We start from the raw sequence: 24,320 nt of genomic DNA on the forward strand, positions 1-24,320 counted from the left end.
GTTACTGGTGATAAGACTACAGCCAATGGCCTCAAGTTGCACCAGGGGACCTTCACTTTAGTGGACATTAGGAAGAATTTCTTCTGCAAAAGAACGGTCAGGTGCTTGGAACAGGCTGCCCAGGGAGGTGGTGGAGTCACCATCCCTGGAGGTGTTCAGGAATGTTTAGATGTTGTACTAAGGGATATGGTTGAGTCGGGAAATGTTAGTGGTAAGGGAATAGTTGAACTGTTTGATCTTGGAAGTCTTTTCCAACTCTGGTGATTCTATGATTCTGCTAGAGCTCTGGCTTTTTGTCCACAATGTGGATGAGCTTCACTTTTTTTTTTTTTTTTTTTTTGCACAGCGTAAAACAATCATCTGAAACTTGCTTTCATTTTTACTTAAAGTTGAAGCTTCTGAGATACTTGCAGTGCCAACATTGCCTGTTGGTCACCTTACGGCTTGAACTTGATGGGGAGACATTACTGCACGATCCTGTGAAATTCTATATGCAGATGAAATATGAATAAACCTGAAACATCTAACCATGTTGAATAATTTACCTGGCTCGGTTATCAAAGTGCTCGCCTCTGAAGCAGAGTGCAGAGCTTACCTCATTTGTTTGTAGCTAAGCCAGCCTGGTTTCTCCTGCTCCCTACTCTCCACTGCAGAAAAGAAATCTGGTCTATCTCCCACAACAATAATAGTTATTTCTTGCTCCTGGGCTTGCCTTAGGCATCATCTCTCACAAATTTCTTCATGCTAGAAGAGGCAAGAAAAAAGTTGAGAACAGACAATTGTCCACATTACTGCTCCAATATGTCTCCTGAGCCCGTGCAGAGTGTGCAGGATATTGTTTGCTGCAGCTGCTCTGGGTTTCTCCAGGCTCTGGGAGGCAGAGCCAAGTGCTTACAGGGGGCTTTGTGCAACCTTGTGTGAGTTTTAGTGCTTGCTAGTGAGCAAATGCTGCAGATTGGGTAGAAACTGCATGTAGCTGCAAATTAGGAGGGGAACAATAGCGCTGACTGAGGCCAATGTTTTAAAACTGGCAGTGATTGAGTGGAGGATTTCAGATGTGTGGTCTCTCCTCCCTGCTTTCTCTCCTCCTGCCTGTCTTCTTCTGCTCTGTGTTCTGGGCAATATTCCAGCCACTGGATAAATAAATCTTGGGTGTGTGTTGCTCATTGAGAGTAACTTCTGGAAGAGATGTTTGGTATTAGGGAATCAAACGTGCTCTTTTAAGGATCTTTAGTATTGCATCTTGCCTAGCATACCTGTTAGCAGTGTGTGGCCAGTGCTTTGCTTTAGCCAGAATGCATACAAATTAGTGGTGTGTGAAGTATTCCCTGTTCCAAAGGAGATTCAAATTTTGTTTGTGGGCAAACAGCATTACTTTAATTGAACATTATATATCAGTGCTAGGCAGGAAAATTTAGCTTCCAAGAAATTGCTTAATGATCTAAGAACTGCTTTGTAGTCACCTCACTCCTTCATCCTTAGCTTTTAAATTAGTTTGCCATATCCTTTTCCTGTCTGACATAAAGAAAAGATAACTCCTTATAAACTTTGCTAGCTGTGTTCTTCTCCTGTCTCCAAGTTCCACTTTGCTTTCTTCTGCTGTTCAGCTAAAGTAATGTGTTGAGACCTGATGTCAAAAGCAGGAAGAGAGGTTTTGGAGTCTTTGCAAGTATCCAGAATATTTAAATGACAGAAAATTCCCAAAATGGGAATGTGCCGAGAAACAGGCTTCTGCTGTGAATGTTGAAAGCTGGCTAGAAGAAAGGTTTGTATAAGACAGTGTATGTAAGACGTGCTACTTATAGCAAAACAAAATCTTCCCGATTTCAAGCTACTTTCATTCTGCAAACTGAGGATGACCGAAAATGAGCACCTGAAGCATCTTGCTAATCTGAGTGCATAAATCCTTGTTTGAAAAATGACTGGTATCTAGAATTGTGTTTTTTGTGGTCACTCTAGAATTCTTGTAAAGAGCAGCCACAGCTTGCATGAATATTTCTTTGGTCACCTAAAGCATTGCATGTGTTTTATAAAATCTTTCGTAGGTGCCTCCCGCTGAAACCGTTCCTCAGGTGAAGAAAGAGAAGCACAGTACACAGGCCAAGAACAGAGCGAAGAGGAAACCTCCCAAAGGAATGTTCCTTTCTCAAGAGGATGTGGAGGCCGTTTCTGCCAATGCCACAGCTGCTACCACTGTACTCAGACAACTGGACATGGAATTAGTCTCTATCAAGCGACAGGTATGGGTGATTTAGTTGAGGAATAACTGCTAGTTTTGTTGGTACTGCCTGTCACATCTGGACAATTCCCAGGAATGTGTAGCTAGATGATGACTGTGCACATCATTATGTGGCTTAATTGACAAGCTGCTGGCCTTATGCTGTAAATTAAAGCAGCCATGTGCTCTCTTCTCTTATGCTTTTGTTCCATGAGATGCCTACTCTGTATCAAAAGTGAAGCAACGGAAAATCCATAGCACTGACCTGAAGGAACTTCTTTTGGCTCTTGGTGCTTCTTACAGTTCAAAGTTCCTTCCTCTTAACTATGAATTTCCTTCAGATATCATTGATTTCACAAGTTTGATTTCAATCTGCAGCAGTCAATTTTATCTTTTCCTATGGCACTTTTGGAACAGACCAACGTTTTGTTTTTTTCTTCTTCTTTCCTAGACAGGCATCACACATACTTTCCTACATACCTTTTGTTAATCTGATGGGTCTGTCTTTTAAATGGTTATGGACAAATGTTACGAACAAATGTTTTCTCAAATATCTATTAATATGGACAGGTTTACTACATGAGTCTGTTTCCTGGATGAGAACATTTTCAGTGTTTTTAAAGTAGAGATCTGGCTCAAGCTCTTTATTAAACTTAATAGAATTGGTATTTTGGCCTGAAGCCTTCTTGGCGCTCTGGGAGAAGCAGAGCTCTCTAGCAGTTTTTGATTCATTACTTGCTGTGAACAGGGCTTTCATCTTATACTCTTCCAGGCTCTATATAGGCCTGGAAGTTGGAGCAGTTATTGCTCCAAACGAGTTGCAGGTAGGACAGAATAAAATAAACAGGGTCTTCTAAGATCTCCTAATACTGTAATTGCACCTACATTCCTTTATTCCATATAATTTTTTTTTATCAGAAAAGATAGGTGATGAGAAGCAGGATGCTAAGGTGATGTGTTTTCCCCTGGGGCTTCTGGAAGCTGGCCTGCCAAAGGTCTTCATCCTTGTTAAAGGGATGAAATTTTCTTTACAGATTCAAAATATCAAGCAGACAAACAGCGCTCTCAAAGAAAAACTTGAAGGTGGGATAGAACAGTACAGACTTCCGGAGGTAGGATCATTTTCTGACCCTTGTTTCTTGTGGAGATAAAAGCTAATCTGTATTACAGGCTGTGTATCAAGGCTGTTCATCTGGTCGGTAAGCTAGGACCAGTGCCTTGTTATCAGATGAATCAAGACCTATACCGTGTTCACTGTTGTTGTGTAATGGAAGTGGGAATGAGAGGGAGGAAGAAAGAGCAATGCTTTACATGTGCAAACGGTTTCTAGCAGAAGTACTAGTATCCCAGATTTTTTTTTCAGTGTTGTATCCCCATGCACCTGTGAGATGTGATTGCTTTGCTCTACGTGCTGAGAAATGAGGAGGTACATTAACGGCCTGTCCTTTCTCTTGGCACTCAGTACTTTTGCTGTTTTTCTTCCAACTCTGGCACCTCCTGATGGAAATAATTTGACCAAGATTACAGAGGGTGCCTGTGATAAAGACAAGTAGGTGCTTCTGAAAAGTTTGTGGCTCTTGGTTATCTGCTGAGGCTGTTCCCTATCTTTTTATATCATCCAGTGACTTACAGGTGCCGTGTGTGTCACAGTTAACTGAACTGATGCCACACGCAGTTTTTTGAAAACAACGCTGCCACTAAAATGAGTGATAGTTTGACTAACAGTGAATTAATTGCTGTGTTTTCGTGAGGCTTTTATGAGCTCTGTTACAAGTGGAAGTTGCTGGTTATGTTAATGCAAGCTATCTGAATTTTTTTATGCCATCTAGGTTGTTCAGAAATTTAATGCACGTTGGACCACAGATGAGCAGCTTCTTGCTGTGCAAGGTATGGCACTACAAGTGTGTTTGTACTTCAGGAGGTTATAATCAAATCTCTTGCATTTCATAGCTGTTTCAGAGCAGCAGCTAATGAAGGATTTTGATGTTGTTGTTTATTAATGCATAAAAAACAGAACTGAACAAGGAAACTATTGTCAGCTCTTCCCCAAGAATATGTGTTTTACCATATGAGCACTTGCATATAATCTCTGCTTGTGCCTGCTTTCTGAAAGGGAAACCCTGCTGGGGTCACTGCTTTGCTCTTTGTCTGTGCAACTTCTCAAGCAATACAGGCAGACTTACACAGGTCTTCTAGATTTTGTTCTGCCTGTCTGCTACAGCTCCTTTTCCTTCTGCGGGGCTAGTCCTAATTGTGCCTCGTGCACAGCTGAGACTGTTTCATGCTGGTTTAATCAGAGAAGGGCTTGAAAACTAGGCAGAAGTTCAGCTTTGGATCCTTTTGCTGTGACTCGAGCCTGATTTGTGGTCTTTGTGGAAATAACACTTTACTTTTGTTTTTCTTCTTGATGCTTTTAGCAATCAGGAAATACGGACGAGACTTTCAGGCAATCTCTGATGTGATCGGTAACAAATCTGTGGTGCAAGTGAAAAACTTTTTTGTAAATTACCGACGTCGTTTCAACATAGACGAAGTTCTACAGGAATGGGAGGCAGAACACGGCAAAGAGGAGACAAATGGAACCAATAGCCAGAAGCCTGTAAAATCCCCCGATAATTCCACTAAAATGTCTGAAGAGGAAGATGAGGTAAATTCCATTTTAAAAAGGACAAAGTTTCCAATCTGAGCTCAGTTCATATACATATAGAGGGGTGTGTGGTGTGTGTGTGTATCTTCAGTGAGTCAGTTTTAATTTCTAAAATAAAGAAAGTGCAGCTGAGATTATTTTGCTTTGGCTCTACAGATCCCAAGATTGATTTTTGGGAATGCTAGATGTGTATGAAAGTGGAAAGAGAGCACTTAGTCTGCAGCCCTCTGATGGTATCTCATCGGTACGCAGACATTTTAATGATTCTTGCTGCTGAAACCTGATAGGTATTTATATGACTTGGATGTTTTCCCTGCACACAGTTCTCCAAACAGTTGTTCTAGGTTTGGCTTTGTGAGACCTCGCAGACTTCTGAGGCAGAGCTGTCTTTCATTTTGATCATGGAGTGGTTTCACTTGAGGGAAGGGAAGAAGTCTATAAACAATGAAATGTGTGATACTGTTTGTTCTGGAATTACCTAGCAGCAAGATTTCCTTGAATTTACAGCAGTTTCTGTGAAGGCATTCTAGAAACAGCCTTTCTGCTCTCCTTGATGGAGGCTCACTGAGGTACTATTTTTCGAAAGACAATGCTTGCTTAAAGTTGACTAAGAGATTGATTTAAATACCAAAGTTGGCTATAAAAATGTAATATTCACACATTATTGCAAAAGAAAACTGTGCTTAAAGGTTTGTATGTTTAAAAAAAAAAAAAATCAAGGGCTCCTTTGGGGCTGGTTTTACAAGACAGCTTGGCGTAAAAGCTGCATCTTCTCAAATGCGGTCAACAGTAAAAGGCAAATTTTGGTCTGGCATGGGCTGAATAAAAATAATTGATTTTTCCATCTACTGGATATTTTTTCCTAAGTTGCCTTGATTGTGGTTGGTTCACTTGTAGATTGCTTCTTGTTCAGACGCTCCGAGAGCAGAACTTCATTGCTTCACAAATCCTAGTAGTATGCTCTAATCCTAGTAGTACGCTCTCCTAAGATGCTTATGTCTAAGGGCTGGGTCCAAAGATAAGAGCAGAACCAAACTCAGAAATACTTGCATTCCTAGAAGGAGGTGAATGAAATTATCCTGTTTCTCCAGAATTGGAGGAGGAGCAAAGAGGCAAGTGTACTAATCCATAGCCATCTTTGAAACGGCCAATGTCATTGCCTTTTCCTGTGACCAGTGGAGCTGTATCTCCTTGTCAGTGCTGATCTTCTGAGCCATCTGATTTTCTGTTTTCAAATGTGCTCTTGCTTCTCAAAGACAAGATCCAAAAAGAGTGTCTCATTTGCGGTAGAAAGCAAATGTCTGTTAATGGCAGGAACTGGCGTTTGTTGCTGCAGCCAAGTGTTTGGATCCTGGAATGAGGTGAATTCCAAGCAAGTTGGCTTGGGAGGAGGAAGGAGACTGGAGGCATGACAGCAAGGTCTGGTGATACGGCTCTGGGACAGGAGTTACAGTGCTCACACTAACGGAAAGCACCCAGGCTGGAGTCGAGCACGTGCTGAGTGGTAGAAAGCAGAGCAAAACAACAGGCTGGTGGGAATAGTTGCAAAGCCCAGATAAAAGGAAGATACTGTAAAACAGTACACTGTGCCTGCAGTACAGGAAGGGATAGGGACAGCTTGTCTGCACCAGGCTGACGCAGGGTGGCAGGAGCTGCCAGCCGTGACATAGTGCATGTGCTATAAACTAGCACCATGTGATGTGGCTTATGGTTCTCAATGAATCCTCTTTTGGATGGTAGGAACTGCTGTGCTGTTGCTGGGAGGAGGGAAATGCTGGCAGCGCGGAGAGGATTTTAATTACCAAGCCCTCTGCTTTTTGTAGCAGTGCCAGAGTAAGGGGCACTAGGGTGTCCTGTGGTGGAGTTCAAATGCCCACTGAGTTCTCTGAGCATATCAGACCTAAATTTTGCCGCTCAATGTAGAGCTCCTGCCTTCTGAGGTAACGTAAGCACAGTGCTGTAAGGAGCTGGCTCACTGGTGCCTGCCAGAGTGATTCTGGGCATGAGGAGTGTGACTTGGATTATCACGTAAGCGATCTCTTTGGGCTAGGAGGGGCATTCCTGGCCTGCACTCAAGAGTGCTTCTTTCACTACTTGGGTGGGCAGGAGATGATGTTGCTGGCCTAATAGTGCAGTGCCTCAGGTGCTGTCTCCTCTGGCATGTGTTGTCTGCCTGGCCCCAGCTTAACAAAAGCTTCGTCAGCCCTCTGACTTTTCTGGGCTTTCCCCTTTGGTCTGTTTTCATAGCAAGTTCCTCTTTTTTTTTTTTTTTTTTTTTTTTTTTTCTCCCCCTCCTTTGAAGTGGGAAGGTGAGACTGTATTGGGTCTGGTCTTAATCCTGGTGTGATACAGAACAGGGGAAGCTGCTGTGATTTTCCCCATGTGCCAGATTTGGCTGTCTTGCTGCTTTCAGTACTTGGGGTAAAGTTTGAAGATAAAAGAAAAAGGCTGTGTGTATTCATTTGTGAACTAAATATCTTTTTTTTTTCTTTTTTTTCCCCCTTCCTCCTTCCTTCCAGGCTACTTCTGTTCTTGATGTCAGATATGCGTCTGCTTCATGAGAAGGTGCTGTAGCCTAGAACAATTTGTGTTGACTACTGTGTTATCCAGGATATCAGGTATTAGCAAACCTCAGACAGCCATCTGCATCATATCTGTGGACAAGCAGCTATTACCAAAAAAAGGCAAACGCTTCCAGTCCTGTGCTACATCTGCCTTAATCTCCCCTCATTCCTTCATACTGCCTCCACTTTCTTTCAAATGCACCCAGATAGCTCAGCTCTCCATCGCATCAACGTCCTGCTTGAGCATGGGGATTTCTAGAACCAGTAACACCTGTCTGTAATTTCGACCAACCTGCAAAACAAAAGGAGCTCCTTGGCAGCCCCACAGTAACTCGACATGTTAGGAGTTCTTATAATACTTGGTCTGTAGGGTATAAGTACATATTGCTGCATGGCCTTGTGGTCTCTGCTTCCTGTGTATTCTTATGATGACACTATTATTAGTGAGCTTTCTATAAAGGAGAGGCCTGTGCACATGCCAGTGGTGTCATGTTTGTTCTGAATGACAGGGCATGTTAACAAGCAATCTTGAATAATGCAAAGTGATAGGAAATGTTATCTTGAAGGTTTGGTCATTCCAAGGTTGTAAAAGTAATTCATTACACTGCTGGTGTGTGCAATTCTTTCCACTGTATTTGTGTGTTCTTGCTTCATAGAAAGCTCCCTAAATGAGCATTTTATTCCTGTATATTTTAATGGCTTTTATTTAGTGCAAAAGGGAATACGTAACCTGAAACTGTTTGATATGCTTTTTAACCCCTGGCATTCAGCATTTGCATTGTAACTTGTTAAATGAGTGCTACACAACTTTCTTTTTCCTGATCTTCTGCGGGATTAAGTCAAAACAACTTTCTCTGGTGCCTCTCCTTTTTGGAATATGTGCCTTTTTTACATTTGGCTACCATAGGTCACTTCCAGTCCCAGTGTCTCATCCCTCTTCAGGGCACTGTTTGCCAAAGACATCAAGCTACTTCTCCCACTGGAAGTCTGGGCAAAGGTTGGAGAACAAAATTCAACCTTCGAGTAGTTTTTGGTCTCTTGGAAGTTTATTGGATAAGAGCCGGGTTAATTTCATTGGCCATTTTAACCCCTCTGAAGCACACGTCGCTTTCATGTTCTAAACCAAAATATGCAATTTAAAATCTAAGAGGTGCTTTTCCAAATACTTGGTGCATGCAGCTTTCAGACCCCCAGCCCTCTGTGCTGTGATCTGTCTAGCTGGCTTGAGCTGGAGCTGTTCTTGGAAGTCCTGCGTTAGGACTTTGCACCTTGAGCAAGGCAGTTGGCAGTTGGCTGCCGAGCAGACAGTATTTAGAGGAGCTAGAAGCAGTATTACTTCTTGCCTGGTGGAAAGCTGCAAAATAACACTAGTCACAAAGCATTTAAAAAATGGTTAATTTAATGATGTTGGAAGAAACCAACAAGTGTCTTCGCAGGCGGAGAAATGGACCTTTGCCTCTCTTCCTCTACAGAGGATTAGGGTCAGGACAGCGCACCAGCTTCCTGTTCCTGTTGCAACCTGGAGTGAGCTATTCTTGTCCTGCCCTACAGCTGAGGTGCGGTGCTCGGGGTCTAGCCCCAACTTGGTGCTGATGCTTGAGTCGCTGGGCCGTGCTGTGGTGGCTCAGATTTCTGTATGTAAAGCAGCTAGCTCAATGCCAGCTGGCTGCCGGAGAGCTGTAGTGAGGCAGGGAGGTGGCCTCAGTTACCTCTAAGGTTGTCTCTTCCTCTTGTGGGGAAAGTGATTCATCATCAGCTATCGAGTGGTGACACGCAGGTGAAGGAGCAGGTGGGTATTTCTTAGGATGTGCTGCAGTGTTTAGCCCCAAAGGGGCCTCACTTCTGCAGCTGTTTCTGAGTGTATTCATTCTGGTAGCTCCAGAGAGATCCTTAGAGTTGATGAGGGGCTGGAAGGGAACCACTCCCTGTCCTCTCTGTTGGAAACTTATAGTCTCTTACATGACCCAAGTCTGTGGCAGCATCCCTGCATCTGTCTCTGTGAAGTGGCAGCTCTGAAGGTGGACCTGTGTGCATCCCATTGATCCCACTGCTGCTGGATAGGACACCAGTTGTTAGCCAGCCAGAGGTAGGACTAAAGGTGGGCAAACAGCACTGTGAACTGAGCTGACAGTTGTGGTGCAAAGCAGTGCTGCTCATTAGAAGCACCCTAGTGCTAAACTTCCTGCTGATGTCAGTGTGCAGAGACGGATCTGTGCCAGTGTGAAGGGACTGTGCAATCCCACATCCCAGCTGGTGGAGCTCATCAGTCTGGGCTCCTGCTGGCCACTGAGCTACCTATGAGGACTTCTCAGTTTTTGCCCTCAAATCTGTCCATCTTATGATCAGAAAAGTTGTGTTTTGGCTTCATCCCCAAGGGGTAAGGGGAAACGTGTATAATTTGTGATATTAGGAAGAAAAAAGTTGTTCAATTACTTTTCAGTTGACAGCTATCTTATTGTAGTTGAGAAGTACAATATAATAGCACTGTATTTTAAAGGCTTAGGTTTTTTTACATTCTCTTTATGTTTTTAAACGCGATAAAATCATTTTAGCTTTTGAAAGTTCAAATGGTTTGGTCTTGTTTAGGTGAAGACCCTCTTCCTTTTTTAAAATGGATCAAGCATTAGCTACATCAACTGGTTGCATTCTGATTAGAAGGGTCCACAAAGATAACTACATCAGATAGAATATTCACTTAAATTTTGTTTCTTAAACTATCAATGTGAATGTCATAATTATATATATTTTGTGGAAAATGGGAAATAATTTCTCCTAAGTATAAGTTATTGTGCAAAATATGGTATCGTTAAAGAAAATGATAGTTTAAGTTTTAGTTTTAGAAATCTTAAAGATATAAAAGTGTATTGCATATGCATAAACAAATTTCATTTGTTCTATTTAATTTCTACGTAGTCGTGTAAAGTGCTAGGTAACTTCTTTTTTCCACTTATCCATTAAACAACCTTGTTACTTGAATATGCGTGTTTAACTGGTTTGAAACGGTGATCAGTTTTTGTAATATAATCTTACAACCAAGGGAAAAAAAACACACGCCTCAGTTGTGCTTAACAGTATAGCAACAATGTACAATCAGACGCGTAAGACTATAGCAGCCATAACTGGTAGTGCAACCACAGTGGTTGTCGTGATATACTTAATACCCATGGGGATAATGGAATCCTAATATATTTTTATGAATTTGCAACCAGGATGTCCCCATAAATATTCACTAGAACACTTTTTTAATAGATGCTCTAAGAGTGAAACTCTTACTCTCTCAAAGCAATGTCCTGACAAACATTTTTCTTTCCTGTACAAAGACATCTGAAATGTTATGTAATAAAATATGCTCATTGTCACTTTAAATTTCAGTTTTTATTCTCTAAATTGCTGAAATGCTGTCGGTATTCTTGCACACCAAATATGAGCCAAGCAGTGCATTACACTAACTCGAACACTGGGTTTGTGAACATCCATCCCCAAGTCAGTGAAGCGCAAAAAGAGTCCTAAGAGATTTCTCTGATAACTGCGTTCTTTTTCTCCAATCTGTACAAAATTGTGCATACCCCATTCGATGACAAATGGCCTGATACTTACTCTTAAAAAAAGAAAAAAAAAAAAAAAAAAAAAAAAAGGAAAAAAAAAAGTTCTTAGCTCCAGCTTGTCTTCAGCAAGTCAAAATCTAGCGATCTTGTGCAATGCCCCTAAAGCAAATACTTTCTGCCACTCCCTGGATTAATGCAGCTTTTCCTGTTGATAGTAAAGCACAATTGCAGTGAAAGTTACAGTTCAGAAGATGGAAGGTCAGTATAGTCTATGCATGTTGTATAATAATGAGTGTTTACATTCATATTCTCCTAAAATAAAATTTATACTGGAGTGTATAGTATTCCATTATGTAGATTTTATCAATTTTGTTAACTGCTTATAGATTGCTTAAAAGAAGTTTTTTCAAGATTTTAAAAGATGTATAAGGTTAAGTTTGCAAATATAATGGAAATGCTGTATAGCTTTTGAAGTGATAAAATACTCGTCGGGATTTTAAAGAAAGTATGTTGTAATAATGCTGTTGTAAGTAATATTTTAAATGTCTTTTTTGCCTGTTTTCTATTATTCAGCACACTTACTGTGATGAATGTTCATAGCATTATAAAATTGCTTAGCCACTGAAAAGTAACATTTGGTTTTGAATTATTTTACTGTACGAGGAATTATAGTGGGGTAAATTCCTTTGTGAAATTCTACATAATTCATTTTTCTATGATTTCCAATGTTTGCTGACATCAAATAAAAATTTTTTCAAGCCATTGATGTAATAAAACATGTAGTAAAGATGTGATTGATGTAAAACGCCGTTCTGAAACCCATCACCTACCTCTCGTGTTTGGCCATGGGGACCAGCCGGGGGCTTGCCCCATCCTTAGCTGTGGGTTTCCAGTGCCAGTAATGTATGGGGTCAGCGATTAGTCACGTCTTTATGTATGAAAAAGCAAGAGGTGGGGATGGAGACTGGCCTGGGGTTGTGGAAGGACAGGCAGATCTGAGAGTTGAGGGTGTTCTAGTGAAAAGCATCTCTGTAAGTCTCCTGGTAGTGGAGAGTGCTGTGCCAGCCCTATAAGGAGGTAACTGCTTCTTCAGTGGGGTTTCTTTGACATGAATCCTTCAGCCCCTAACCTTCAAAACAAACTGCCGCCTCCTGCCCACACGCTTTCCCCAACCCCAAGCAAAACCAAGAGGAGCAGTCGGTATGGAGAGGTGAGAAACCCAGAGCTTACTGTGCCCGGACACTTACTTGGGGAATTGCCTGAAGCAAAGGTAAAGCAAACTTGTGTTCCCCAAGAATGTGCTTCCAAACAAGCGTGGTTTTTGTTCCATAAAGAGACTGTAAAATAGTGTCCCCTTGGATAGAAAACTGGGCATCAAACCTATTGTCTTGTTCCCTTCTGACTGTGGTCTGGCTTGGCTGCTGCCTCGTCTGTGAACCAGTAAGAAATGTCATCTCTGTTGCTTTTAGTAAATGGTAAGCAAGGTATGTGTTCTTAAAAACCAAACAAAAAAGGCTGCTGACATTTGTAGGAGAATTGTTTGCTTTTGCTGGAGGACCAGGGAGGGAATTACTACAAAAATATGATGGGAACTTGTTGCTGAAGTCATCAAGAAGGGAAAAATCTTGAGGGCAGTGACATGCAGAATGTCAGAACTTTACCAAAAAATGGAGAAATCACCTGGAATTTTCCCTTACTGAAGTGGGGAAAGTTTGCATGGAAGTTTGCACACCCAGCCTAGAAAATGGCAGCAAAGAGCAGTGACTTACAGAATTGCTCAGCACTGGGGAGATCAGGAAATGGGTGTGAGAAGAAAGCTGACGAATGTCACCTGGCTTATGCTGGTGTTCAATCAGAGATGACTTAAGAGAGAGGTGAAGACCTGTTCTCATTTTGGATGGATGTTTTGCTGCAGTTTAAGGTAGTTTGGAAGACAGCGTGTGAGATAACGGAAGTAAAATAAACTTGTAAGAAATGGGAGAAACTTCTGTTCATCTGCATTCTTCGGAAGAGCAGATATGCACCTTGTCAGACCTAGCACGTGCAGCTGTATGGCTTAGCAGGACCTGAATGTGCTTTTACAGTGGAAGATGATTTGGTGTGTCTGACAAGAGTGAGCTGATATCCAAAAGGAAAAGATATTAGGAGATCCAGGCAGCTGCAGTCTTCTTTATTACCTTGTGCATGCAAGATTTAGACTTCTCCTGATTGAAAGGAGCTGAGGTGGATTAATAAAAAAGAAGAGTGGGCACGCTGGGTTTGGTGGAGAAAGGCTTGTGCCAGACTAGTCAATCTCTCATCAGCAGGCATGGTTATTGCTGCCGTGCTAGTTGTCTGTAATCCCTTAGAGAAAAATAAGCTTTTCTAGGGTGTAATTAATTTAGTCCTAAATTATATGTTGAAAACTGATCTAATGCATTACATCCTGAATGTGCTCATTTCCCACCCGGGGCTCTGCCTTAGCTGCGGGTGATGGGCACGGCCATGCTCCCAGGAGGGGATGGTGATGTGATGGACCTGTGCATGGCAAAGCTCTGTTTGTCTTCACATAAGATGAAATAATTCATTTGAGGAAGAGTTGGTTTGGAAGAACCTGTTTATTTTGTTTTCAATACTTACTAAGCGTTTCCCCAAACTGCAGCCTGGCACGTCCCATAGGCTTGTCTGTCTCCAGCACTGATAAATGAATTTCTTGTCCTGCTTTCCTGTAGAGAGGGTCCCTCCTTGATCCCGAGTGGTGAAGCATTGGCACAGGCTGCCCAAGGAGGTGAGAGAGTCCATATCCACAGTCAACAACTGGGGAGATGTGGCACTGAGGGGCATAGTTAGCGGGCCGTGTTGGTGGTGGGAGGATGTGTTGGAGTAGGTAATCATAGGGGTATTTCCAACCTTAGTGATCCTATGATTGTCCTCCTGTCCTATGCTATTCCTTGTGAAGGAGGATTAAATCTGCTTCCTGCCACGAGGCAGAATGGGAAGTATGGACCAGCATTGTGAACTCAGACAGTTTCTAGACAAGGATGTCCTTGGGAGGGCCCCAAATTTTAACAGCTGGCGTTCCTATGACTTGGTACTGTACATCAACTTTGGAAATATACTTGTGCCAAGGGGGAAAAACCTCACTGATCCCAATTTCTTTCTATTCTCTTGGGCTACGTGTCCCACTTCTCTTGAAGAAACACCTCCAATCAGGAACGCCCAAATTCACCAGCGATAAAAGTGTTATTTGTGTGAATTTTCCATTATCTTTGGCCTTTCCACTACAACTTTAGGGACAGCTTTGCTGATGCCTAAGTGACTTTGTGATCAGTATATTGTGCTGTGAAATTTGTTTGGATTTCAGAATGTTCTTTTATCGCTCTGTTAATGTAGCTGAGAAAGAAAAGCAGTTAATTGGATATTCTCCTTCAAGCTAATTTCCCTTTGTTGCGTCTTTTCCCTGTGTGATCAAGTCTCGCTGGCACAAATATTCCTAGAAGACACTTTTTAAGCTTAATCAAATTCTCCTTTAAAACGATTTGTGTAGAGATCCCGCTTTCACAATTAATCAGGCGAGGTGCAGCAGTGCCACGCTTGGAAGCAAACGATCCCCAGGCTGTGCTCCATCACAGCACTGCTCGGTTTGACTTCCACTGAGTGACCCAGGACCACGCTGGGACTTAGCAGCAGAAAAATAGTTTGAGAGAATTGTGATACGGGCATAAGGAAGATAAACTAGTCAAGCGATTTGTTACCGGCGCTGCCTCTAGCCCAAGGCATGGATGGATGGCTTCTCTTCCTCCAGGAGGAACTCCTGTCTTATTTTTGTGCATCGTTAGCACGGAGCGCTGGGATCTGCCCACGGCTCCAGGTTTGTGGCTCAATCCAGCGCCAAGGAAAAGGAAGTGTAATAAATAACTATGAACTGCCTTGTGTCTTTAGTTTATTGCAGTAATGTGAGAGTCACTGTTCTCTTCTGCCCACCTGGCTCCCAATGCTTAGAAAATCTTCTGAAATAGGAGGAGAAAACTTGATGTATACAAATTAATTAATTGCTCCTTAGCTTCTGCTGGGTTTCTTGAGATATTTTTATTTAATGCTTTAAATTTGCAAGTCTTTCTGCAATGAGTTGCCCGTGCTTACAGACACTAAATTGTACAGAGCCTAATTTGAGCCTTTTCAGCAGCTTTGCCACAGTCCGCAGTTAGAGTTGGACTGGGGAAAGCAAATAACTTCACATCTTTAGAGAGCAAATGCAGTTTTAAATGATTACCTGCCAGCATCTTGTTAGTGTCTCAGGTCAAGCAGAAACTGACAAGGAAAGCTGTGCCCTGCCAGCAAAAGGATGAAGCAGCAAGATTCCAGCAATGCTTTGTCAAGTGGAGAGGGCGTCTGGTGCCTCTTCTTGTGCTTGCTGGTTGGTGAACCTTTTGGGAGGTCTTTGAGGAGGGAATTCATACAGTCAGCTCCTTGCCCACTGGAGGTGGTCGTTTCCTGGATCACAGCAGTCACAGGCATAGGTTGGCATAGGTTGATGGTTGGACTCGATAATCCTAGTGCTCTTTCCAATCTTAATGATTCTGTGATTCTATGAAAGGGTAGTGGAGTCATTGCTTCATTTCTGTTTTCTTGCAAAGGTACATCTATGGATTTTTTTTGTTTAGTAACTCAACCTTGCTCCTCCAGCCTCCTGGGATGGGGAGGCCACAGTGCTGCATAAATGAAAGCTGAGTAATTGAGATGGTTTCAAATGTCTTTGCACTTCACTAAAAACTGTAATGTTTACTTAATGCCCATAAACACTTGGGAGAATAAGCCTTTGTTTAGAAATTCAGAACCTGGTAAAGGTTGTGCGCCTGGGGGGACTCACAGCACAGAATCATTAATATGCTCATGGAGGAGGAGCAAACTATAATTTCTGCTTATTTCTGCTAGAATTAAGTCAACATTAACTCACCTGTAAGCTCAGAGTGGAGGGCAGCAATGTCCATGTGATAGCAGTGCTGTCTGCACTAGTTGTCTGCATTAGGTGAGTCCTTCTGTCCTTCCCACTGAGGTTAAGTCCTTAAACAGTGCCCAGGTAAGGCTTGGATTGCCAGCCTGTGCGGTAACAACTTAGTTAATGTTGCACAGTTGTAGAGGAGCAATAGATGTTCCCTGATGCTCAAAAGGTCTTGCCCTTGATGTTGTCTTGCTCCTTGATGTTTATGGCAGACTTGGCTGTAAACTGACTTGGATCTAGGGCCTCTGCCTTGGTCCCATCTCTGTGACCATTCCCAAACAGTGGGTGACCACTTCGCTCTGTTTCCCACTCTGGGTCTGGTTACACACCTCAAGATTTGTTTCTTATGACAAATTTTATAGCAAGTTGTTTCCTTAGAATAGCTGGAGCTCTGGAGAAGGTTGTCCAAATGTCTCCAGTGTGTGACCATTTTGATTCTAAATGAGCTGTTTTGTCAGTAGACCCCAAGGGCTGCTTGCCTGGGTTGCTTAGCTTGTTTTGTTTTATTTTTCATCTATTAATTATTCCTATGAGATTCAGCAGTTCTGTTCAGCTGGTTAGGTGTCTCAGTTGTGAAGACAAAATAACATGTCATTTAAGTAAATTAGCATGTGAAAATTGAGTATCCTTAAGCATTTGATGAATGGTTGCAGAAGTCTTTGAAAGCCATATATTTGCAGGTGGTGCCGGGCAGTGTGTGCTGCTCTCTTAAATACTACCTACAGCAGAAGCTTGGGAAGAAGCTGTAGACCCTACAGGAAGAAGAGTCATGGATGTGTCCTTACATCTCCTCTCTGCTTCCTGCAGTAGGAAAAAACTATTTCATGCGCTAAGCTTGATGCTAGACCTCCAGCTAGACCTCCAGCCAATACCGAAATCTACTGCTAAAACACCCACCCCTTGTCCAGTTGGGAAGCTGTGGCTTCAGAAGCGTGATGACAGGAATGGAGAGTTGTTGGAAGAAAATGGTGCATGTTCTTGACATGTGGGAAAGAGTCACACGGCGTACGTTGCAGAGCTGAAGGACTTCTGTGGGACATGGCTTCTGGTCACAGAGGGTGCACAGGTGGGAGCTTCAGCCCAGGCTGCTATAAGGCTAGACGAGAGTTCTTGACAAAGGAAGTCCTGGAAATAAGGTGACAAAAGCAATTAATCATTAGCAGAACTGAGTGACGGATGTGTCACTTCTATATTGCTGTGAAACTGAGTTTGGATGTCTTTCTGCACAACCTGTTCCCTGACAGCTTGTGTTCAATGCAGGGCTGCCAGGTGGCACTTCCAGCCTGTGCCTCGCCGGAGTCAGCACAGCTCTGAGGAGGAGATGGGGAAGGTGTTCCCAGTGGCTCCTAAAGCTATTAATCTTGTCAGATGGCAATCCAAGCAACGCATAGCCCAATGGGTTGGGAAATGCTCGAATAAATTACAAATCACGAGTGATTTATTTTGGGGTTTTCTCTGAAGAGAAATCTAGATGAGTATAATTTGAGGAGGAGGCATGATCTGTGCTGGAAAGCGTGAAGGACCCACGCCTCTGGCGATAAATGATCAAGTGGGATGAATTTGTATAAGTTTTGAAAGCCAGCGAGGCCCATAGCGATGATTTGTGAGCATTAACCCACCCTGACCCACTCAGATGTTAATAGCCTTAATCCATCTCTCAGAATCTGCCTGAGACCTTCTGCATGGGAGCTCCTACCCAGTCCCCAGCCTGGCCTGGGTCACTCCTCCAGACCCTCTGTGTCCATGACCCACACACGTCCCTCCAAGGAAGGGTTTTAATGTTGCAGCTGTCTTCCCATTGACTGTGGTGATTTCCACATGGTTGACATCAGTTGGACTTCCACAGCTGCCAGCGACAGCAGCTGGCCCCAGCCCATGAAGCAGCACATGTGTGCAGCTAACAGGGAGCTTAGTGGGAGCAGACAGCACACGGAGCGTGGGTTCTTCATGTTGTAGCAGCGTGAGATGGTTCCTCCATTAGGGCAGTTTGGTATTTCACTGATGGACCTCCCCAGGCTTCCTGAGCCCAGTGGTGCTCAGAGGACAAACCACATATGGAGGCACTGGTGAGAGCTTGCTTTAATCCCCCTTCCTCCCTTTCCCACACACTTCAGAAGTTGTGCTGGGTGAGGAATACCAATTTATTTGTAATGACTCCTGCTTGATGCGACTGTTTCCCTGGCGTTCATCATATCTCTGTGCTTCCAGAACATCCGCTCTGTCACACCTGTAATTTATTCTTGAGCTGTAGCTCTTGGAAAGGTGCCCAGGTTTGACTTCAAGCAACAATGAATTCGCAAGGTCCCTAAGCAAGTAACTTCAACACTAAGTTGCCTTTGCTGCCTTCATTTTTCTTCTATTTGGTCTCTCTCATTGAATCTCTCCCTCTTAAAGGCCATCACCAGGCACCTCCTCCCGGATGGGCACCTGCAGATGAGAATCTGGCTGCATCTTAGACTCATTTTGAGTAAAATTCAGGTTGGATATTTGGAAAAATTTCTTCTCAGAAAGAATAGTGACGCAGTGGTACAGCTGCCTAGGGAGGTGGGGGAGTTATCATCTCTGGGTGTGTTCAAGAACTGTGGAGATGTGGCACTGAGGGACGTGGTCAGTGAGCACGGTGTGGGGATGGGCTGGGGTTGACTGGGTGATGATCTTAGTGGTCTTTTCCATCCTTAATGATTCTGTGTTTCTATGAAGTGTGGGTGTTTTTTGTTTTTTCTGTTCTCGTGAAAAAGCAAGCTTTACAGAACCAAAATCACTCTTGTCACCCTCTGTTCAATACTGTGATGCTTGGTATTGATCAACACATAACAGTGTTCACCTGTGTTTTCTGGGATGAATTGTCTGGTAGTTATATTATCAGATAGGTTTCTGATTTGTTGTTACACTGAAAAATGCAAGCAGTGGGGTTGGAACAAGATGGTATTTGAAGTCCCTTCCAACCCAAGCCATTCTGTGATGCTCTGACTTTGTAAGTTTAATATGATTCAGTTTACAAGGCTTCTTTCTTACAAAACTGATTTCCTTTCTTTGTACCTGTCCTTGTGTTGGCCACAACTTGCATGGGAAATAAACACATGCGTGTGGCTGTTGTGCCCATGGGAGCATGGCAAGAGCCCATCTCCCACCGTGGTGGAGGATACTGCTTGCAGGCAGTGATTAAATGTTTGCCTAGCAAGCAGAGCAGTGTATTTAGCTGCCCGGAGGAAAAGCAGGCTTGCGGGGCTGGAGCTAAACTCATTCATTTTCTGATCCCTGAACTAATCTAATAAAAAAAAAAAAAAAAGAAAGAAAGAAAGAAATACGAAATGAGAGCATTTCTGCAGCCTCTGCAACTATGCCTCTACTTGGCAGTGTTGAGAAAAGAGGCTTCAGGTGCTAAAAGCGCAGTCCCTATAGCAAAGGGTGGTTTGCTGCTGAGGCCTGGGGGGGAGGGAGGAGGGCGGGGGCACCAGGATCTGCGGCACCCCTGGGACAGGGAAGAGGCTCCCACATCCCTTCCCTGGGATGCCCGAGGTGGTGAGGAGCACAGCAGACTGGGCTGTGTGAGGAAGAGTTACAGAAGAGGCACTGCTAACGCATGGCGTTCCCACTGCGCTGTGTTTTCACCACTGTAGGGAGGTTTGGGGAAATGATTGCCGCCAGGCAGCGAGGCACTGCGCCGAGGCGGCTCATCAGTATGCCAGGCAGGTTGGCTTCCGTGCAGAACTGCTCCTCCTCCTCCTCCTCCCCCCATTATCTCCTGTACCCACCTGTTGCAGTGCCATCTGAACAGGGGGGGCCAGGAAGCCGAGTGCAGGAGCCCCTGCGAGTGAATGCTGAGCTCTGAGGGATTATTAATAAGAGCCCTGTGTGGACTTGTCAGCAGGAAATGCCAGGCGCACAGAGCCGAGCACAGTGCTGAGGACACTTGTCAGTGCGTAGTCACTGTAGTAACCGACTGCGCAAAAATAAACACGGTTCTAGCAGCGTTGCTAAATTGCTCATAAATCTCTACCGACTGACAACACGGCCTGTGCTGTTCCAACTCAAGCCAAGGACAATGGGTTGAAATGGGAAAAGGGCGGCGGGGTGCTGGGTTCCCATCAGAGCTGGTTCGTGTTTGAATCTTCACGAAGGTGAATTCCTGGCTGGGATGGTGGGATTGTAGTATGGCTCGGGTTGGAAGGGACTGCAAAGGGAGAGCAGCTCTCACATCTCATCTCCTCCTGGAGCATCGCTGCGTTGACGGATGGTCTCTGGAGCCTGAAATAATTGGGAGCTATGAAGGAGGCCAAAGGAACAATAAATGAAACTATGGAAATCTCCTGCTAGCACTGCTGTGGAAGCATGAGTAGGGCTTTGGCTGGTCGGTGAGGAGGAATCACGATGTAGATGCTTGGCTCCAGCCAAGTGGGATTTATTGGAGTCAGCCGGCTGCCATCCGTGAACAACAGACAGGAATTATGTTCTGCACTGGGAGAGAAATTTGCAAACCCCGGTACAAAATGAGTAATAAGGGTAAATCAATTTGAGATGCATCGTGCTTATTCTGGGAACAGCAGAATGTGCAGCACAGCGTTCAGTTCAGTTGGTGGTGTTAGATAAAATGCTGCATTTCATACACAGGCATTTACTGGTACTTCCTTTATTTTTAGAAATCAGCTTGGCTTTTATAAACATTTTGGTGCTGCAAGAGAGTGACTGGGAAGAGGACCAGCGGGGTGGATGCTGAGTTCCTCCTTGTGCACCATCCCTGTGTTTCTTTGTGCCGTGGAGTGCACCCCGTGTCCCCACCCTGCATCCAGCTGTGCCATGGGATCCGTCCCTGCTGTGGAGCAGCCTCTGCAGAGGATGAATTAAAACCATCGTGCCTTTATTTTTTCCCCCTCTAGCAGAGAACTGTAATTAAATGTCCCTGTCCTTAATGCCTTCTATGGTAATTTGAGACAACTTATTAAAGGCTCAATTACTGCTGGTACTGTACAGCCTAAGCGTGCCCCCGCACCCCAAGCAAGGTCAGGGCTGCGCTAATGCACATCGGGATGTGCCTGGGCTTTAATGACCTCGTTCCGAGCTCAGAGCTGCATCCGTGAACCCCTGGAGGAGGCCTTATTTTAGAAATCCTCCATGAAAAATGGGGACAAGAAGAATACCATATTTCTCTGATTACTTTTAAAGAGAAAGGGTAAATTGCTGGAGATGCTGTGGAGAACTTTGCTAGTCTGTGCTCAGGCTCTGTTGGTGGGATGGACCAAAGAGAACAAGGTTTGTTTAGGAAAACAGTGTTGCTCAGTAGGAAATTTCCTATAAGAAAATCGAACCAAGTGAGGGCAACAGCACAGAGATGAAGTGCCAAAATGAAGCTCCAGCTGTGGAAAGGAAAATATATAGCAACTCTGAGCAGAAAATGAAAAGAAATTCAGCATGCTTTTACATGCATGCTTTGCTAGGGATGTCACCGTTCAGTCAAGCTTCATAGAATCATTAGGGCTGGAAAAGACCTCTAAGACCATCCAGTCCATGAGTGTCCAACTTTTTGGCTTGCCTGGGCTGCACTGAGTTGGGTAGAGAGAAATTGATTTGGGCCACATCAACGAAGGTTGCTCTGAATATAATGCCTTCTATTTTATGGTGTTGGCCTTGAACATTTGAAGTGGATGTTGATGGTATGGCAGCAGAGGCTGTATCTTCTCACAAATATTCCATTACAGATTTCTGTAGAGATTTCTGATGAAATGTTACTCTTCCTGTGCTTCATCCTTGGAAAGAGTGGCCCACAAATGAGTGTACTGCAAAAAGCAGCAGGGTGAACCAGTGTGACTGAGGTGAGGGGGCTTATAGAAGTCCAGTAAAGAGACATGATCAGATTTTGGATTGCAACTCTATACATTTCATTTGAAAATTCTCAAGTAATGCATTTAATTTGACTGAAAATGAATTTGCAAACAGACTAAAATATTGATGATTTTTGAGCAATCTTCAAACCTGTCCTCATATTCCTTTATCACAACAGGAAGCACGGCTCCACACATTTCACTGTTCATAGGACTGTATTCAGCCAGTGTATCAGAATGCATAAACCTTTATCCTTTGCCATCGCTGAGCTGGCCCTGCCCTGCGCCCTGCAGCTGCTTTCAGCCCAGCTGGGGTTAGCAGTGCTCTGCTGCTGTGGGGATGACCACAGAGTGAGCTGTGCTGGGCCACGGGTTAGACAGGCCTGGCCCACTCCAACCCCAACCCACCCCCACCATGCCCACTGCCCCTCAGTGCAATAGCTCTATTGTAACTGAACACCTCCAGGGACAGTGACTACCCCATTTCCCTGGGCAGCCTGTGCCACTGCATTATTTCTCTCTCTGAGAAGATATTTTTCTTAATATCCAACCCTCCCCTTAAATAAAAAAGAGGAAGAAAATTAGCAGTCAATTAAAAATCAACCGTCCCACGTGCATGAGTTCAAGGGACTGGGATGTTTTTTTTCAATGTTTGCTTCGTGCACTTACACTAATTGAAATGCTAGTTACATTGAATGAGTCTTTAAAAATGGCCCAGCTACGCCATATCCTAGCAAATGTCACGGGAAAAGGACATTTAATTATAGCCTGCTTCAGGAAAAAAAAAAAAAGATTAAATTAATACTAATGTCTATTTGAAAAATATAATAAATGTTAGACTAGGTGAGGAAGCATGAACAATCACCCGAAGCTTTGCAGGATACTGCTGCTTGCAAATTCATGGGAAATTAAAACCCATTAGCATCTCAAGCGCTTTGTCCATGAAGCAGTTTTAGCAGAAGCCACAGCAATCCCTGGGGGCCACCAAGATTCAGCCCTGGTGTCTCAAAGGGCCTTTGGAAAGAAGGACCTGCGCACTGCAAGAGCAAAGCATAGAATCCTAGAATTGCTTGAGTTGGATGAGGCCTTAAAGGCCACCGAGCCCAACGCCCTGCAGTGAGCAGGGACACCTGCAGCTCATCAGGTGCTCAGAGCTGTACGTGTCCCTGTTTGTTGCAGGGAGTCGGACAAGCAGCAGGACTTGGTGGTACCCAGAGCTAGCTTTCCCTTGTGCATTCCAAGCACCTCTGCACCAGCCATGCAGAGAAGGACTTGAAGGTTCTAGTGGATGTAAAGCCCAACATGAGCCAGCAGTGTGTGCTTGTAGCCCAGAAGGCCGCCTGCATCCTGGGCTGCTCTGGCAGAGGGGTGGCCAGCAGGAAGAGGGAGGGGATTGGGACTCAAGGGCTTTCTTCACAATCACTTCTTATTTTCCCCTACAAAACATTCATTGTTACAAGCTGTGGTTGGGTAGCTGCTGTTTCCATAGCTGTTATGCTATGACTGACAGACATTTTAAATAATGGTTTGCAATCTATAATAATGTTATTTTTTGATTCTACGAACAATCAATATATATTTTTCCCAGCATAAACAGGCTGTGCCAAGCTTGGATGGTGAATCTGTCTTCCTTCGATATGTTCAGAAACATTTTTTTTTTTAATTCTGTGTCTCTTTACATTGAGGTTTTGCTTTCTCTATTGCCCTTGCCTGCTATAGGGAATTGGGCTTTTCTTTTGTTTTTCTTTCCTGCCTTAGCTGTGGGGCTTTTTTTGCTTGCTCTTCAGATGCAGACTTGCGTTTAGCACAGTGAGCTGAATCCCAGAACAGTTTCAGATGCTGATGGCCAACCATCTCACACTTACAAATCTGATCTGAGTTCACTTGTTCAGCACTGGTTACGTCTTCTTTTCAGCCCCTTCACTGAAACTTCGGATAACCCACCCTCACACAATTGCTTGAATTCTAAGGGATCCTGAGGTTCCCACTGGTGTTTCCCCAGCTGTGCCTTGATCATGGAGATGTGGTACCAGGGGACAAAGTTAATGGGCAGTGTTGGTGGTGAGTGAACAGTTGGACTGGCAGATCATAGGGTTCTTTTCCAACCTTGATTCTATAATTCTCCTCCTGTCCTGTGGTGCATGAAGGAGAATTAAATCTGCATCTGCTGGGCTGTGGGTTTGATATAAATCTGCTATTTCAGACCTTGTCAGGCTCTATCTTTGTGTGAAACTGATATCCCTTGATTTTTTTGGTAAAACTGCATTGTTCTTCTGTTTCTTTTCTCGTGTAGTCTAATAACCAGCTTGTTCTTCCCACTTGACTGTAGATTATTGAGCAAAACTAATCTTTTTGACTGTGAAAAATTATATTTATTTTAAAGCCATGCTTTGCTTGTCTTCCTTTTGAGCACATTCATAAAAATAAGATCTTGCATGAGCCTATTTTGATGGTACTCCTGGTGCTGGGTTCTCCCTGTCTCACCACTTCCAAATTCTCGCAGGCAAGAGACAGGCATTATAATCCATTAATTAATTTCATATCTC

General features: G+C 43.7%; 1 protein-coding gene and 1 long non-coding RNA gene across 2 annotated transcripts in view; one reads left to right on the top strand and one right to left on the bottom strand.

The window, feature by feature from the left end:
- The window catches only part of RCOR1 (REST corepressor 1), an 82,455-nt gene extending 70,705 nt beyond the window's left edge, over positions 1 to 11,750 (top strand). Inside the window, exons 8-12 of the mRNA XM_085225660.1 lie at positions 2,046 to 2,240; positions 3,253 to 3,330; positions 4,048 to 4,105; positions 4,636 to 4,865; positions 7,385 to 11,750. Of these exons, the coding sequence (XP_085081786.1) occupies positions 2,046 to 2,240; positions 3,253 to 3,330; positions 4,048 to 4,105; positions 4,636 to 4,865; positions 7,385 to 7,426 (603 nt within the window). The 3' untranslated portion in view covers positions 7,427 to 11,750. The remainder of the gene's footprint in view (positions 1 to 2,045; positions 2,241 to 3,252; positions 3,331 to 4,047; positions 4,106 to 4,635; positions 4,866 to 7,384) is intronic.
- LOC146544349 (uncharacterized) lies at positions 10,584 to 20,006 on the bottom strand. The gene is made up of 2 exons (XR_014883758.1): positions 19,711 to 20,006; positions 10,584 to 17,080 (listed from the first exon to the last, which is right to left on the bottom strand). It is a non-coding gene; the product is annotated as an uncharacterized LOC146544349 (long non-coding RNA).
- Between the last annotated feature and the right edge of the window lie 4,314 nt (positions 20,007 to 24,320).

The sequence above is a fragment of the Meleagris gallopavo genome, chromosome 5, assembly GCF_905368555.1.
Source record: "Meleagris gallopavo chromosome 5, MGAL_WU_HG_1.1, whole genome shotgun sequence".
Classification (NCBI taxonomy): Eukaryota; Metazoa; Chordata; class Aves; order Galliformes; family Phasianidae; genus Meleagris; species Meleagris gallopavo.